The following is an 18,093-nucleotide window of genomic DNA, read 5'->3' as shown; positions in this document are numbered from 1 at the left end:
ACGAATGATGATTTTATATGATGACACATAACTGGCGCCACTAATCCATAAACGCGGTTTGGCAACATTGTGTTGGTCGATACATGAGATGACGATGACGGAACCGTCGCGTCGCGTCGCCTTCCTGACATAAAGGCGTAACCACAATTCGCTATGAACCCTGTCGTCCATAAAACCTAATACATTCCCGGGCTCATGTCGAAGTGTGGTTACGCCCCTTTGTGAGCCAAGCTACGATTTAGCAGCTCGGCTCTGATCCTGATCTGACGTTAATCGACTGCAACAAGGCGACGACCGACAGTTGTTGGGGCGAAGGTGACGTCTTGAAATGGACGTATGCTAAAAGGAACTATGTGCAATGGGTTTGTGTGCAACATAGTTCCTTTTAGCATACATACGTCCAAATGGTAAATGTCACTCTTGCCAATTCCAGACGGAATAAAAAATTAACGCACAGTGTAATGTAGGGATTCCAGTATACTTATGAATGTTCATCGGGGAAAAGGATGTGCAGCGGGGATTTTTGTAAGTGGACAAAACCAGGGCCGGATTAAGGGGGTGGCCACATGGGCCGCGGCCCATGGCGGCAAATCTAAGGGACGGCAAACATTTGCAATTTTTTAAAGTGTAGGTATAAAAAAAAATCGGATTTATAAAAACAAAATTACAAACAAGAAAAGGCGACAAAATCTCTCATTTCCTGAGAGCACAGTAATTTTTAATTTTGTCATCTTTCAGCGATACAAGAGACAGCACCTTTAAGTAGTCGAATTAAGAGAGAAACCAAACACGCAATTTAGCCTGAAAAGGCGCGGCGCAGAGAGCAATGATGACGAGGACTTGAGATGAAAAAGAGAAGCCTTCGCCGGGGCGGCGATCGGCATGTAACACATATTAGCGCCTACAAGACTGCACGAATACTTCACGCATTGCATCAAACACTGTGCGGTAATTGCGGTCAGCGTGAAACGGATAGCGCCTACAAGAATGCATGAATGCTTCACGCATTGCGCCAAACACAGTGCGGTCAGCGTGAAACGCATAGCGCCTACAAGACTGCGTGAATACTTCACGCATTGCGTCCAACACGGTGCGGTCGGCGCGACGCGGCGGCGGAAGTTAAAATCATTGAACCACATTTATGTTTGTTCTTCCATAATTTTTTCGTACATTTCTTATGAATGGAAGGCCTTGTCCACACAGAGATACGTTTTCGAAACTTAACTTTCGCGCAAAGTTTCGTGAACTTTTGCTAGTAGTGTTGACAGGGTTTTCCCAAAAAATGTGTTCAACACGAGTAAATGCGTCTTATGCACCCCTCCCCCGCTGGCACGTTCATTTGATGGTTTTTATCAAGTTTCAAAACGAACGAGGAGGGGGCGGCAAAATATAGGCGGCCCATGGGCGGCAAGTAGGTGAATCTGGCCCTGAACAACATAATTTTCCCTTCTTTTAAATCCAGAATAAATGCGGATTGTAGGTGAGCAGGACTGCCTCATCTAGAATTGACTTTTTCACCTGTATTATTGATCATAATATCGTGGCTTCTCTAACGTAAAAGTGCATCGCAATTTCTTCATGAGCCCCAGAAGACTTGGCTTAATATGGAAAACAGCGCTTTCGTGAAAACTGAGATACGCCCATATTTCAGTGGAGCGGCAATATGTGGATGGATATTTATGCTAAAAGGAAAGATGTTGCACGGAAGCTCAATGAACATAGTACTTTTTAGTAAATTTACGTCCATCTGTTAAGGATTTAACGAAGGAGAGACGGTATTGCCTCCTTCCGATAATTATCACTGACCAGGCATATGGACCAGAAATTGCACGACGAGTTTTTCTAACATCATGGTTTTCTTACTTAATTTGAATACTATTTTTATTGCGGATTGGAAGGATCAGCAGGTAGAAAAACCGCATAATTATTACTTTGAAGAAGGTACAATTTTTTCCATCGACCACCAGGAGAAATAGAACATTCTCTTCCCACACCCTTCATTCCTCCTCATTAAAAAAGACGTCAATCTATATGATATTTGGACGTATTCTTGCTAAAAGAAACTGTGTTGCACGTAAACCACATGCACATAGTTCCTTTCAGCATAAATAGTCCATTTCTATCTCGAGAACATACACTTTTCGCTTAAAAGCGCAGGAGATCAAGAGATTAGGCGATCGTTAAACTGATCCCCTTTTTGACCTCGACGGCCCTAAATATTTATTTAGGGGACCTTCAGTGTGGCTCATTTTTAGTCACTAGCGGTACTGGACTGGAGTTCCTGTTGGAATTGAATTACAGGTGGATTCAGCAGCGCCTTGCACGAAAAGTGATGTTCAGTGACGAGTCCAGTCCCTTTTAAAAAATACAGTGTTGTCTTGTTAGGGCTAAATTATCCAGGCATTTAAATAACAGAGATACAATTGAAATTTTCTCTTCTATTATTTTTTCGCTCCAAAAGTTATCCCGGCTTCTTTATTTTTGCCAAGTTTTGAGGATTTGAAGTTTGCATTTTAAAAAACAAAATTTGGACCTGAGGTTTTAATTCAGGATGTTTAAGGATCAAAAAAGTTGAATCGCACTGCAAATTTTCAACGAAATTCCACTGGCATAAAAGTGAGATAAACAGCTCACAACTTCTCTCTGGGTTTCAACAAAATGGTATTTTTAAAAACTTTCCGATTTTTCGACTTGCCAATGGAAAAACTGCGCTCCTCAAAAAAATTGCCTCCTTTACGTAAAGAACTGTTTAGGAAATACGTAAGCTACAGAAAGAGAGATGGGGGTCTCATGAGGGGGAGGGGGAGGGTCAAACCCGGCCTTACGTTAACTTACTAATTTAAGAAAAAAATAAAATTTTCCGATTGAAATAATTTTTTTACCTATTTATTAGGCTTCCTCCTCCACTCATTGAAAAATGGGGAAGAACGAAGGGAGGTCAGGCCAGTCTTACGGAATTCAAGAGGGGGAGGGGGTGAGAGGTGCTCAAAAATTCAGCGTAAGAAGTCCCTAACGTAATACTTGAACGACCCGGTGTAAAGTTTGTTTTCCCTCGGTCTGTTAAAAATTTGAATGGTTTTCAGGAAAATGGCAACAGGGTGAAAGATCCACCCCGGTTGCGATCGGTTGCGTAAATTATGCACCCGTCGGAGCGAGAAGTTAACCTTGAAACGGACCAATGGAGAGGCAAGTCATTTCCTCTCGACTTGTCAAATGAAATGCGAATCCCACGAAATGGACGAATGAGAGGAAGACGGCGAAAAAGAGGAAAAGAAGAAAAAAAAGAAAAATCAAGAGAATTGAAAACCGGACCAGATTAGGACCTTCTTTGTCGAGGCACCCGATTCAATTAGATGCCTAACGATCTTCTTGCATCCCGCGAATGCAGCGTCGCGTCGTAAAATCCGATCGTGCAAGGTTTTTTTTCTGTCATTATTCTATTTTTAAATTTCAAGCATTGTCGGAGAAGCTGCGAGGATTCAGTTTCGCTTTAATCCAATTTTCCGTCATACTGTCAGATTTACAGAGGACAAAACCTGAGGGGCTTAATTGCATTGCAACGTTGCACGATTTGGCTCGACAATTTATACTCGAGAAAGGTTGCATATGTTGCTGGAAATGTTTAAAACGGTCACTGAGGGATTTTTTTCTGACCTTTTGAGCTGTCTTAAGTGGACGCTGCAGAGCAGAAGACTTGAAGTGAATAAGAATATGAAAAAAAATCGTGCTAACAGTCTCTAGATCATCATCTTCGTGCAAAAAATAATTTTCCAAAATCTTAAGAGAAAGCGAAAAATACTGTTTCCATTTTGCTTTTAATGCATCTATCGCAAGCAATTAGTAATCGCCAGCAAATTGAAAGCTGTTTGGGTTGAATAGAAAAATGTAAAAATGTAGGGATAAACATACGGTATAAAGTACTAATTATTATGCTTTGAATCGAAACAGAATTTTTTCACTTCAGAATGTATGGTATCAGTTAGCACGCTCGATTGCACGTGCATTTCGGTTTGGCTCGGATAGGCAACTAAACTAACTGCTTGGCAAAGCGGAGAGTGTCACGAAAACTGAAGGCGCTATAAACCGAGATCGTGATCTTAAAGTTTTTTACTAACAAATCATTACTGAATCGATGCGAATGATTTGAATTTGCCGAACACGCATGCTGCCGGCTCCTGCGACTTATCGAAATCGATTGCTAACCGCAAACAGTACTTTCGACTTTGTTTTAATGTTTGGAATATGATTTTCGGCACAAACACTCCTTCGATTTGTAAAGTGAAATTTCGGTCCTCTCAAAATAATCCACCTAAAAGTTAAAATTCGAAATGAATCGATCGTACCCAAAATGCATTGTGCAAATATTAAGGATCCGTCCCGACTGACGAAAGCTGACCTATTAGAGGTGGTCAGAGCTTAGGACCAAAGTTCGTAGGGCAACAAAACTGACGTGATAGCGAATAGAGCAGTAAGTGTCAAAAGTTCGAAATCGAGTTTCCTTTAAAACTCGTCTTGTCTCTTTTAGATGAATCCACTGGAATAGCTAAAATATTCATCTTAATTACGTATGAAGACGAGACATATGAGAAAGCCGTAAGTGCGCAAAAAATCATGTACTTTTAGGCAAGACAGCAGTAAGTGCCATTATTCTTCCAGAGAGTCAATGAAAACAGTGCTTTCAAGTAAAAAACCGCCCTCTTCTGCCAATTTCTGACCCTAAAAATTGTTTGTTGTGTGTTGAAAACGCAACTATGAAAGCATTCGGATGATAGCACTTACGACTGTCTTGTCCAACACTGGCCCAACATGACAATGAAAAATACCCTTTTCATGTCATTGAAATAAAATCGGTTGATAACTAATCATCAAAACGATTTCTAAGAATCTTTCGGATGATAAGTGGCAGTTTTACAAAGAAGGAAGGCTTCTTCCAATACAATTTTCCGGTCACACGCTTCTTAGCCGTTTCTCAAAATTCATTTTTGCACTTACCGCTCTCTTCGCTATCACGGTAGAAAAGATTGATCTGCAAAACCGCGGCCTGACGTAGAAAGAAAGAGGACCGATCCATGACAGGGAGAGGGCGGGTACGGTGCAGTATATCCACAGCCACACAGTAAAAGCGGGCGACCTTGGATACGCAGGCTCCATAAAACCGTAACACTGTTCAAGCTCCGCGCCTAACGGTCAAATAAAAGTCGATCAGTTGACCGGTTGCTGACCACAGATCATCCTCCATCGGTCTTTCCTAATCGCGAGCTTCACGCACCCACGACACTGTCCTGATAGAAAGAGAGCAGTAAGTGCATTTCTGTATGAGCCATGATTAGCACATGTTTTTATGTGTCTTGAGGTCAGTGGCGTGGCGTGGCGTGCATTGCGATATATCGATTGATCTGCCATTTAAACCTATGGAAAAAGATCGATATTCAGGGTGTTCGCAACGAACACCTTAATAATCGATTCTTCACCATACCTTCAAATGGAGAAATATCGATAATCGATCATTCACGCCTCGCCACTGCTTGAGGTTCATCTCAGCTTGCACATACTGCTCTCTTCGCTATTACGGCAGGACAGAAATTGTGTCATTGAAGCCACCGTGCCACGCTTGGCAGGGCGTCAATATCAAGCGAGGAAAAACGTCGTAAGAACATTTGGACGTTGTACAATCTCTACCAAGAAAATACGATTTTTTTTTTCAATTTTTCAGAGTCCTATTTGAAATTCAGTGCACTCATCTGAGTGAAATAAGGAGAAATGTTCACTTTTTTCCCCCCAAAATTGGACGTATTTCTATCAAACGGACCTAAGCGCCATAGGGTGAGGAAGGTAGAGGGGGGCTTGGATTGGCGGCGGAATCGGGCGTCCGGCTTATTCCGTCCTATACTCGCAATGCTTTTCCATGGCGCTTAGTTCCGGCATCCGGCGCGCTATCTGGCATTCTTTTTTTTTTTTTTTTTTTTTTTTGTTTAAACGGAAGTGAAAATCTGCTTTCTCCCGCACTGGATTGAGGGGGAACCGAAGTGCCCCCAGATTCGGCGAGCCCCGGGGGGGTTTTCCAGGCCCACTCCCAGGTATCAGATACCAATCGCGGCCCGGTCCGAGTGGAACGTCCCCGGGCATCGCTGTCCGGGGACCTCGGTCCGGGAGTGTGAATGGTTATGTGGGTTTGGCCTATGACGGTAGGCCCGCCAAACACTAACGACACTCCCCTTGAGATGCATCCGCACTACGCATCCCCTTTTGTCCGAGTTTAATTCCCACCCAACGGTCAGCCTACGGCCATTACCTCGTCAGGCGAGAGGGCCCCCCGCAGCAGTGTCCAGCCGGACCCCACCCTCATAGGAGCACCCCGTTGCCTCCGGAGTACCTAACCCCCGCCAGGAGGGATTTAAACCTCCCAGCAGCTCTGAGGATGGGAATCCGTACCCCGAGGGGTCCGTCGGCACTGGAGCCTCTGAAGCGGAAAGGTTACCTCCCGTGGATGTGTGGGGGATTCCAGGTGGCACCCGGCCAGGACTCCAAGGAGTCCTGTGTTACGCCGGCGCTCCGAGTCCTACCCACTGCACCCATGGGACTCAGACTTCGCAGCGCCCCTCCCTACGAGTAGCGAGCGACGCGGCCGGCCAACCCCATCCGAAGCACTAGTCAACTTTGACTTGCTCCTCCGGTCCGGCCCGCTTTCAGCCCCCGCCAACCACCAGGGCCGGATGCGCGGACTCAAGGTCCGCATTCCGGGATCCTGGGGGGCGCGGGAATCACGAAACCAGACACGTCAACGATCCCGCTTGATCTGCCGCCGCGTTGCCGCCGCGACAGGATGTGGGCTAACGACCGAGGACGCAGGCACAGTGGAGCGGCAACATCAGGGGATGCCTATCCCGCCAAAAGGCGGGAGGAGGAAACCCGAGAAAGTCACCGAGGTGGCAGTCTACGGGGTCGAAGGGTAGCCGACTATCTCTAGCAATTTGCCGGCTAACTCGGGTACGGGGGAGCGTCAAACCCCAGATCCACAGACAGATCCCCTGCGTTATCTGGCATTCTAAATTCCTCAAAAGGAACTCAAATTGGCGCTTAAAATTCCGTTTGACAGAAATACGTCCAATTGATGTTTTACTTGGAGAAATGTTGTAATTCATGCTCAAACGAGGTTTTCTTTAACGGAGGACGGTTCGGTCCTTCCTCCATCCCCAAGTTATAGACGAGGGAATGATCCAACGAAATCCAGCATACGTTTTCTGGGTCTGTACAATTGTACATCCTTCTGGATTAGAATCTCTGAGGGGCTTCTGCCAGAATGCTCGATGGATTCCAACGGTGAGAGCTAATCGTCGGATCAATGGTGTCTCCTGAATGCTGTGCAGGAACAAGATGTTGGACGTTAAGTGTTGACGTAAGCCGTGGAAAACGTGTCGTACCGTCGCGCCGCGCCGCGCCATCATAACGGAAACAAGGATTAACCTCGTATCGTGAAACCTGAGGATCTCGTGAGAGGACCTAAGTTCAGGTCAAACGGATGCATCGGCGGCTACGGGCAGGGACTTAAATCGAATATCCTAGGTAAGTACGTGGCTACAGATGAAATACAGTTGCTGCTGCTTCCGTGAGCAGTATTTGTTCGGTGTTGACTGTAGCAAATGTGACAATTCTACAATCCTAAAAACGGTATCGAATACTTGATGGCTATCAAATAATACCTATTCAGAGCCTTAGATTATTTAATTCAGGGACCCCACATTGTCTACCGTCCCATATATAAAAAAAAACAAATAAAGATATATTATTATTATTATTATTATTATTCATATTCACTGCTGTCACCAGCTTTGCTGGGTTGCTTTAAGCCCTCACACAGGGGCAAACAATGCTCCTAGGTATGAGGGCTGTTTGTGGTTTGGGTGGCCGGGTGGTGGTTATTTCACTCCCCCTTGGGGGGTGGCTCGTCACGGACTAGGATACCTGTTTTAGGAACCGAGGCAGGGTAGGTGTCTGGAGGACGCCTGCCTAAAGGTTTCTTTCCTGAGGTGGTAGGCGGTAGGGGTGTTTTTGGTGTGTGGGAACGTTCTAGGTGTATTCGCGCTGCTCCACCTAGCTTAAGACCTTCCGGAGGATTCTGGCAGTGCCTAACACAGCAGACTTCTGGGCCAATACTAGCGAATGTTTCCCAGGGATTTCGTTCTTCAGTTTAGTCCAGTCTTTAGAGACTGCTCCGGTAGCTCCTATCACAAAGGGTATGACTCGGGTTTTGGTCTTCCACATCCTGCTGATTTCGATCTCTAGGTCTTTATACTTTAGTTTCTTCTCAGCTTCCTTTTTTGTGATGTTCCTGTCTGCTGGGATAGAGACGTCAATCAGCAGACACGTTTGGCCTTTCCTACGTAGGATGATGTCCGGTCTGTTTGCCTCAACAGTTCTATCGGTTCTGATAGGGAAGTTCCACAGGATCGTTGTCTCTCCATCTCTGGTTGTTGCAGTGTTTTTCGGTTTGTGTTCATACCATTTATCTGCGTCGACTTCGATTCCATATTCTTTGCAGAGGCTGTAGTGAAGTTGGGTGCATACTCTGTCGTGTCTCTCGATATAGTCCTTTTGGGCTAGAATTGGGCAACCTGATGTTATGTGCTCAATGGTTTCTTCGAACTGGTGACAGATTCTGCATTTGCTATTCACATGTTTCTTGTGGATTTTCCTCTCTCGGTACCTTGTGTTTAAGGCTTGATCCTGTGCCGCTACAATTAGGCTCTCTGTTTCTGCTTTTAGTACTCCTTTACTGAGCCAGATGGTAGAGAGATTACTCTCGATAGAGTCATTTTCTAGCATCAGTGGATATTGCCCGTGCATGATCTTTCCTTTCCATTTGGTTCTGATGCTTTCTGAGATTTTCTTTTTGATTTTTTGCTTCCTGCTGTTTATGGGGGCCACTTCAAAGTTTTCTCCGAGCTCGGCTTCAAACTTGTTTGCTTTATTATTATTATTATTATTATATCGTCACCCTCCGGCCGAAGTATTACAAGCACCATGCGACGTTTAAAAATTTCCGCCGCCATTTTATTTTTTTACAGAGAAATTGTTCAACGAACTTTCCCCGAAATTTCACCGAATTCTCTTTGTGCTGCCGATAAAATTCAGTGAAATTTCAGGCTCGGCCAACAATTTCCCTGTAAAAATACTCTTGTTTTCTCTCTTTTCTCTGCTATCATGAACGTTATTTTAGGGGACCATCCTTTTGTCTGGTGATGATTGATGAGGAACGTTTTAAGGAATCTAAAAGTCGGAGAGTCTAATTTATAAAAAATGTACAACTGTGGGGCTTGAAGGACATTGCGCACAAGTGCAGTTTTTTAAAAAATGAGATATTAATGATGATTTCAAAGAAGACTAGTCTTAATGCATCTTCTACGCAAAAATCGCTCGCAAATTCCAATTTTCAAATGACAAAAAGTCAGTTTGAACTTTCTTTCCACAATAAGGATCCATGTAATTTCGAAACTTAAACCCCATAATTCTTGAAATAGCAATAACTGCACTTGGGCGCCTTGTCCCCCAAGCCCCCCGCAATTAAAATCAATCATCACAGGGCAAGATCATGAGCGTTGACTTCTAAAAAGTCCTATTTGTCTCGATCAAATCTGAAAATAATTGAAGGGTGTGCACCTCAGATTTTTCAATTTGTCAACAGGGCCTAACTTGGGTTCTCATTGCGTTTTCGCACTCTCGAAGATTTCATCGCTTTTTTCCCTCTTCAAGTTCTTTGCATATCATTGATCGACTGAAGACATGAGCTCATTCATCGAAGATGAGAGTCTACATAATGACTGCATGCTTGCTTGCGAGAGAAAGGAGGAAAAAAGTAAGAAAAGCGTGAGACTCACCACAAAATGGCATTTCTCCTTGCCATGTTCCTGAGGTACCGCATGTTATCGTTGACGATCTGAAACAAGACATTGAAAATCAGTTTTCAGTATAAAAAATTGGCAGAACAAAATTACCTAAATGAATTCGTCTAAAAGGAAAACTGCCAGCTTGGCTCCTTAGTCCATCATTTTCCGCTTGAGTCTATGTAAACCGACAGAGTCGCTTCATTTTCTCTTTGTCTATCGATTTGTCTATAAATTTAATAATCAGCCCGCTGAATTACTCGGTTACCCGAGGTTTATTTCTCCGTGAATGCTGCTTAGTGCAGTCCAATTCAACCATCGCTCAGAACAACCGTGCCCGAATGGGTAACCACTCTACAACTATTACGAGTAGATCCAGTGCTGGAGATAACATCTCTCCTACCCACCGCACCGGTTCGGGTGCGGTTTTGCATTTGATGAAGGGACCGTTTTCAGGTTTCGGAAGTCGGGTTCCGCGGTTTTTTTACGACGCTCCGCACGCGGGAATTTAATTATGAGTGCTTTTTATTGTTTTTGGGTCCGCGCAGCACAGAGTAGCACAGAGTAGCACAGAGTAGCGCAGAGTTGACGACCGAAAATAATCCTGAGAAACGGGCACACACGTAACCTAACCGACAGAGTCTTCCGCGCATTCACGATCCGCGCCCGAGCGGGGCAAAAAACCGCGTGTGAAAAAACACCGATTCAAATTTGGTTTTCTCATGCGTTCCTGCGGGCGCTGAACGCTGATGCAGCTACGAAATGCAAGCATATCGTGTAGTTGCGAGCACTGCCATGCTAAGGGAAAACGCCGTACGAGCCTTCGAACGTTGCCAGATTTGCTTTACTAGAAACCGAATTGACTGGAAAAATTTTGTATATTTTTCCCGAATTTTTCTGATAATTTTGTTCGCACTTGATCTAACATATCCGAAAATTTCACGAAGAAATATGCATACCTTTTCTTTGAAATACATGTTTTTTCCGGAGAAATTTGGCAACTCTCGAGTGTTCATACGGCGTTCTTCCTTAGCACGGCAGAGTAGGTCTGTTTGAGTGTTTGTAACGTCTGGTGTCGATTCTAACGTGCGAAGGAAAAAAGCCGTAAGAGCCTATACACGTTGTCAAATTTCCCCCGATGAAATACGACTTAGAAGGGGAAGCTAGTGAATCTTCCTCTTCAAATTTTGTCAGAGAATTTTGTTCGCAATCCGATCTGAAGTTAAAAAAAATTAGGGGAAAATATTTACAATTTTCCTGTAAAGTACACATTTTTACCAGGGGAAATTTGGTAAATTTCAAATGTTCATGCTGCTCATTTCCTTAGCGTCAATTCCCAGAAGAAAGTATTTAACTACTCGTCAACGATGTAAAGCTTCCATTCGCGGATTGTATTCTTACTAGGAAATTGTCGTGCTTTCTTAACTAAAAATCACGAATTTTTCCCCTGACAATACTAAAAAATCAGCAACATTTTCGACAGAAATTGAGGCGTTGGGCACAGATAGGGGTTTTTTTGCGATATCCCAGAATATCCAATGGTAATTTGTACTTCAGAAAAGATGCTAAAGGATGGCATTTCTGAAATTTTCCGTTCAGAGGGTTGTAAAATCATAAAAAAACATCCAGTGAAAGTTTCGAAGAATAATTGCATACATTTGCTTTGATCATAATGGATGAAACTTTGGCGAAGCATTTGAGACACCGAAACTGAGAAGTACACTTTCTGTACCCAGTGCTTCAATTGCACAGTCATATTCTTGTAAAAAATGAGGTGTTCGAGTCAGTTTTGCAACCCTGGAATGGAGTTACGTTCCTTCGTTAGGAAAACGTCGTGTTATGCCAACGGTATCGTATCCATGTGAACTGTTTCTCTCACGGAAGAGTGTTATATTATTGTTAATTACAAGCGGGCTCTAACAAGAATTTTGGGGTAGGAAGCCTGGGAAAAGATTCAGAACCTATCTTTACAGCGCCCGTTCACGCGGGAAGGACCTTAGTGTCAAGGAACTCAAATTTGAGCTGTTATTTGCAGAAAAAAAATTCGTTTATGAAAACTAATAATTTCAGGAGGCGTTTATTGGTTCGAATCGATCACCTCGGTTGACAGTGCCGAGGTTTTGTCCGGTGGATCGAAGGTTTAGTTCAACGGACCAAAGTCTCAGTTCACTGAGATGAAAATCTTTAGGCGATTCTGAAACATGACTAAATGAGCTGAAGTTTTTTGGTTTCTGGAGCCGAGATTTATGGTTCATCGAATCAGGTTCTGTCAATCGAAGAAATCGCGTTGCTTGTCGGACGGCGCAGTTTTCTGATCGATAAGCGCCCATGAAGCTTGTCAGTTTGTAAAAAAAGTATTTTTTTAGCTTTAAGGACAATGCTTTGCTGTGCTTGTTGACTGCTTTTTTGACAATTTTACAGAGATTATGGCACAAAATGCGCTTGAAAATTCAAATCAAAGCCGGGATACGATTTGAAATTTGCAGTTTAAAAAATGTAGTTTTGAGACCAAGCTACTAGAAATTTCGATCTGTGCTACGTTCGGAGCTCAAAATCGAATTCAAAAATAATTAATTCAATTAAAAAACACCTACAGGGTGAGCGAAAAGTCCCCGACCCCCCCTCTAACTTTTGAACGAATTGAGCTATCCTCCTTGAGCGAATCCTATCTCGAAGGGGACCATCTTTTGAGGGGGTCAAAATTTTGGTCCCCCCCTCAGGGGGGGACAGGGGCCCCCCAACTTTTTTTTTCAAATAGCAACCCCTATCTTGTGATACCTCATTCGAAAGAGCATAAAAAACTAAGAATTTTGGCGCAAACCGCAGATCAATATCTCAATTTTTGACCGAGTTATAATAGGTCAAAGGTCAAATTTGACCTATTTTCAAAAAATCATAACTCCGGTTCAAATTATCGTAAAGAAAAAAATAAAACGGGAAAATTTACCAAATTGTGTTCGCTTTTACGTAAAAATTGCAGAAATCACTTCGATTTAATTTTAAGGGGGGGGCTCGGACCCCCAAATACGTCAATTCAAAGGTCATTCAATTTTCCTGCGAAATAAGCCAATTTCCTCTGGATTTGCCTCCACATTATCTCAGTAAGGTCAAAATCAGTTCAACATTACGTTGGGAAGTCCCCAAATTTCGGGAAAAGTTAAAAAAACGAAATTTAAGGTGATTAAATTTGACCGTTTAAAGATGGTCCCCTTCGAGATAGGAACATTCCCAAAGTTTCATTTCCTTAGCTCAATTCGTTCAAAAGTTAGAGGGGGGGGGGTTGGGGACTTTTCGCTCACCCTGTATACACCCGCAACCAGTAAAAATTAACTAAACTGTTCAGCGGATTCAAGATCACGGGAATATTTTAAGCTTTTCGGCATTGAGGTTCCTATTCTGTAAACAGTTACAATAAACTAAAAGTAGCACATTGAGTGTAAGAGAAAAATCCGTGTCGAATTATATTTTTTATGAGTGGGTCCTGACCTGAATTGAGGACGCAAAAATGAAACGGTCAAATGACGTTTAGCTGATATAAAGTGGCAATAAATTATCACCTAATGGGGAACTATTAATTTTAGCGGCCTTATTGGAGTGTAAGAAACGGGCCAGAATTGCTCCGTTCGGCCTTATTTTCGGTTATTACGATTGATTATGACATATTGGTGAGTATCGATCAGCGATGACCAGCCAGACAATTATTTTCAGAACTGCTGTGACTGCCCTACATCGTCTCCGATGTCCGGTAATTTGGGGGCGATGCGAGTCAACGTGCCAACAATTACGCTGCCGTGCTAAGGAAGAACGCCGTATGAGCCTTCAGACGTTGCCAAGTTTCCTTCGATAAAAACTTGTATTACTGGGAAGTTTGTGATTATTTTTTTCCAAAATTTTCAGACAATTTTGTACGCAATTTAATCTAAAATATCTGAAAATTTCAAAGGAAAATGAGCATAAATGTCGTCAAAAATACATATTTATCGAGGGGAATTTGACAACTCTGGAATGTTCATACGGCGTTCTACCTTAGCAGTAGTAGGTATTCTTCTGTCCTAAGGAAGAACCGCGAATGAGCATTTAAAAATTGCCACAACTGCCCTAAAAAGGATACATTGCTTGTTTCAAGAAATTTGGTTTCGGTTTAAAACTTAACAAACGGAGCAAGGATACGTTAAGCATTACAGTGCAGTGGGAAAAGTAGAAAAAACAAATGAGTCATGGGAACGGATTTTGATTAAGAGAGTTAATTTTTACAAATCGATGGCCTAAGTGCAAAATCACGTATCTTCGTTCGCGACACTGCAGACTTTTTTTAAAAAAAAAAAATTAGTCAACGTAATTTTTTGAAATCTTCTCTGATTTTTCTTCTTTGTCAACAAAACGCTCTGTACAAGTATTAAACTATAAAGTTGACTTGTTTCTCTAGGAAAAAATAAAATGGGAGCGGAGATTTTGAAACACTACGGAGGAGATACGTGGTTTCACATTTTGACCATTGAAATTGTTACGAATATTATTTTGTATCATTTATACAAAGACGTCTCACTAAATTTTCGTAAAAATTGAGGGGAATATATTCACAAGTTATCCAGAAAAGTCGTTTCCTTAGAAGAAATGTGGCAACGTCAAAAAGTTCATACGGCCTTTTACCTGAACTCGGCAGCATTATCGGGTGAATTAAATATTAGGAATCGGTTCAATGGGTTCGGGAGTGTCGCCAATGGTCATAACGAGGCAATTTCATCGATATTCGTCGCAGCACTGTTAGCTCAAAGTGCCAACTTCCACCTTTTATTGGTCGATTTTTGGTTGCTTGAACCACGTAAGCTTCGTTGACCATTAATTGAGATCGTTTCATCTCTGAAAGACTTGGGAACTTTTAGCGCTGTGGCCATTTTGCAAGAGTCTCTGAAGTTTAACTGCACTGAAAAAAAATTCTCGGCGTTTTTACCAAAGTCCGTTGGTACCTTTACCATCTCTCTTTTTTTTACCAATTATTGGTAATTTTACCGAGACAGGCTGGTAAGCTTACCTAAAAACCGGTATTTTTACTGTTTTTCTCAGGTAAGAATACCACTTTTATTGGTAATCAATTCCCGGTAACTTTGCCATTTTATCTCAGTAATTTTACCACAGTCGATAAAAAATATTGGCGTTTTTACCAAGGTCCAGTAAAATTACCGAGAAAGTTCAATAATTTTACCGATATTTCTCGGTAAAATTACCAATTCCATAAATGGTAATATTACCAAGAAAAAACTGGGATCAAATAGGACCCTGAATTCTTGCTAATTTTACCCTTTTCTTAGTAAATACACCGAGATTTTTCTTTCGGTGTGTCCGAATCAGGGATTGGGAGTCGAGTTAGCGAGCGAACTCGATGCATGAGCGATCTTTCGTCAGAGAGACTGGGTGCGCATCCTCTCCGGGCCAATTATTGAAATTGATAGACGAAGCTGTAGACAAAGCTATAGACAAAGAAGACAAAAAGGGTATGGAGGGGTCTTATTGGTGGAAGCGGGTAGTTGCAATGGACAAAGGAGGTAGGTAATAGACTAACGGCAACCCACGAGAGACCCTATAGTTAGTCCATCATTTTTTCCCTGGGTCCTTGGGAACCACACATTTTAAACGATGGGAAATTTCCATACTCCCGATGTCTTCTTTGTCTATAGCTTTGTCTATCACTTTCAACAATCAGCCCGCTAGTCTGATATACATAAAAAAATGGCAAATCTACCAAAAAAATTACAAAAATGGCCGAATTCCTTCCTGTCCTGCAAAATCGTCAGTTTGCAGATAGGTGGCATTGTTCTTTAGCCATAGTTTTCCATCTTAGTCTATCACTTTTCGATCAATTTTAATATTCAGCCCGCTAATCTAAAGTATCCAGAGAGGAAAATAAGGCCAGAGGCAAAGGAGAACGGTCCGGGCCAGAGGCATTGCGTCGGCGGGCGGAATGACCCTTGGTTGGGAGTTGGTTTCGCACTCAATGCATCATTTTCCGCTGCACTAACAACAACAGCAGCAGCCGGGAAATCATGATTTAGCGACCCGCGCCCCCGACCCGGTCTTCAGAGCTCCATCGCCCCCGCGACCTTAATTATGACGAATCGATCACTGGCTGACGATCCGCCGAGTTTATCCGACGCGGTCAAATCACTCTCTAAGAACCAAGCCGATCGGTGCAATCCTCGCTTTTGAAAGGCAATTTTAGCGATGCGTCCTCTTAAATCAATCATATCCTCCCTGGATCATTATGACTAAGTATAAAAACCTCGTGCGAGCATTGCACAAACCTCCTTGTTTTGCTCGAAGAAGGGCATAAGTTCTTTCACCATTTTGATCTCCTGTGGTGTAGTGGTTATAGCAGCACTGGCTCTGTAATCGGGGGTTCCCAGGTCGGAAATCGTATTCCAGCCTAGACGGTTGGGTCGGGCTGGTTGTAAACTATGAACAGAGGGGGAGGGGTGTGGGGCTTTAACTGAAAGCGCAGGATTACCACCTGAGCGTTACTTGAAGTAATGAAAAAAAAAACCGAAAAAAAAAACATTGATCGTTACAAACTGCCGTGTTAAGCAGGAGGAATAGCGCATGAGCTTTCAGACATTGGGAAATACCTTTTGATAAAATACGAATTAGCAGGGAAACTGGAGAACATTTTTCTTCCAATTTATCAGACAATTTTCTTCGCAATTTTTTCCGGGGTAAGTCTGGCAAGGTCCAAATGCTCAAACGGCGTTTCCTCTTAGCACGGCAGTAAAGTGCAAATACAAAGATAGTATTGCCGCCTTGATCCTTTCACTACAGGAAAAATTTTTCGCTCCCTGATTGATCGGCGAGAGACTTACATGGGTAGCCTTCTCACTCCTAATTTTAGATTGAGGTAAGCAAAGAGGCTGGTAATGGTGTTGTAGACGTGATAAGGATTATTCAATTTCCATTTTTTGAAATTTGCCCTGAATAGACTTTTAGGAGATATTTTTTTCGAGAATCACACTTTTCCTGTGTGTGTGTGTCATTCATTCCTCCTGCATGATAATACAAATTCTTCTAGATCGAGTCTATTTACATTGGTCCTTGTGAGCCACATAAAATGCTTAAAACAGATGAACATCAGAGTATTTTTATCCAATAAAATGTGGTATTGTATGAAGCTTCCTTGAAAGTAAGCCTTGACACAGAAAATGACATTCATATCCGCCAGTGCCGAAACAGGATATCCTAGGCCAGGAAAGGAAAGGGTTTATTCCAGTGCTGAAGTTCGACAGTAATTGGCTTCAGACGTTGAAACTGAGGGGATAAAATTACAAAGTCAGTCGATACACTGAGAGCAGTAAAATCGGTACGTATTATGTGGGCTTGATCGGTGACCAATAATAACTGGTTGCTGACTGTCATCCCACGCGATCAGTTAAGAGCATATATATTCTTGTAAATAAACTTGAACTGGTGCAGGACTGCGAAAAACAAATATTGCCAAGTTTTAAACCATTTAGGAGTTTTAGGTATACTTAAACTTCAGAAAGTGCATTTACCATAACTTTCCTGCAGAAAAAATTGTGCAAGAAACGTATATATGAAGGGCTTGGAAGACAAGGCGCATAAAAGCAGTTTTGGAAATGCGAGTCTAGACTAGAGCTCAGCTGCCTCAGTTGCGTGTTATAGCTCGATGCTTGTATTCAACAGGTTAGATACAAGAAAACGACTGGACTTCACTAAGCGCATAGTACATAAAAACAGGAAGGAAAAGCCAAGGGGAAACAGCAATCCGGACCATTTCGTGTTTTTCCGTGTTGAAAAAGGAAGGATGGAAATAAAAATAAAATCCTGTACTCGGAAGCTCTAAAGGCTTGTCCTTGATCAAAATGGAGTTGTGCGTGTTTTTTGGTAGTTGGAGGTAAGGTCTACCAGAATACCAAGCTATTTTGTCTCGAAGTCATTTGACGCGCAGAAAACAGCGAATGGGACAAGTGCATTTTTTGTTTAGAGGGGGCGTGGGATAAGTGCGACCCACCGTCACTTTAAGCTCAACTGCTAGCCTCAATTTGGCGCAACGGAGCTGAAAATTTCAGAAGACGTCCGTGAGGGCACGAGACAAACACTTGTAAATTTTGAAGGTATTCAGAGCACACTATAGGTCCGAGTAAAATCCAAAACTTTAAACTCGTTTTTTTTCCACAATAATAAAAACTGCACTCATGCGCCTTGT

The 18,093-nt window shown here is 42.6% G+C and overlaps 1 protein-coding gene across 1 annotated transcript in view; it reads right to left on the bottom strand.

The window, feature by feature from the left end:
• Positions 1–18,093, bottom strand: part of fw (CUB and Sushi multiple domains furrowed) — a 212,824-nt gene that overhangs the window by 28,726 nt on the left and 166,005 nt on the right. The window contains exon 3 of the mRNA XM_019044136.2: positions 9,876–9,934. Within this exon, the coding sequence (XP_018899681.1) occupies positions 9,876–9,934 (59 nt within the window). The remainder of the gene's footprint in view (positions 1–9,875; positions 9,935–18,093) is intronic.

Source organism: Bemisia tabaci, chromosome 5, assembly GCF_918797505.1.
Source record: "Bemisia tabaci chromosome 5, PGI_BMITA_v3".
Taxonomy (NCBI): domain Eukaryota; kingdom Metazoa; phylum Arthropoda; class Insecta; order Hemiptera; family Aleyrodidae; genus Bemisia; species Bemisia tabaci.
Note: the sequence above shows the minus strand (reverse complement) of the source record. Positions and strands in the feature narration are given on the sequence as shown.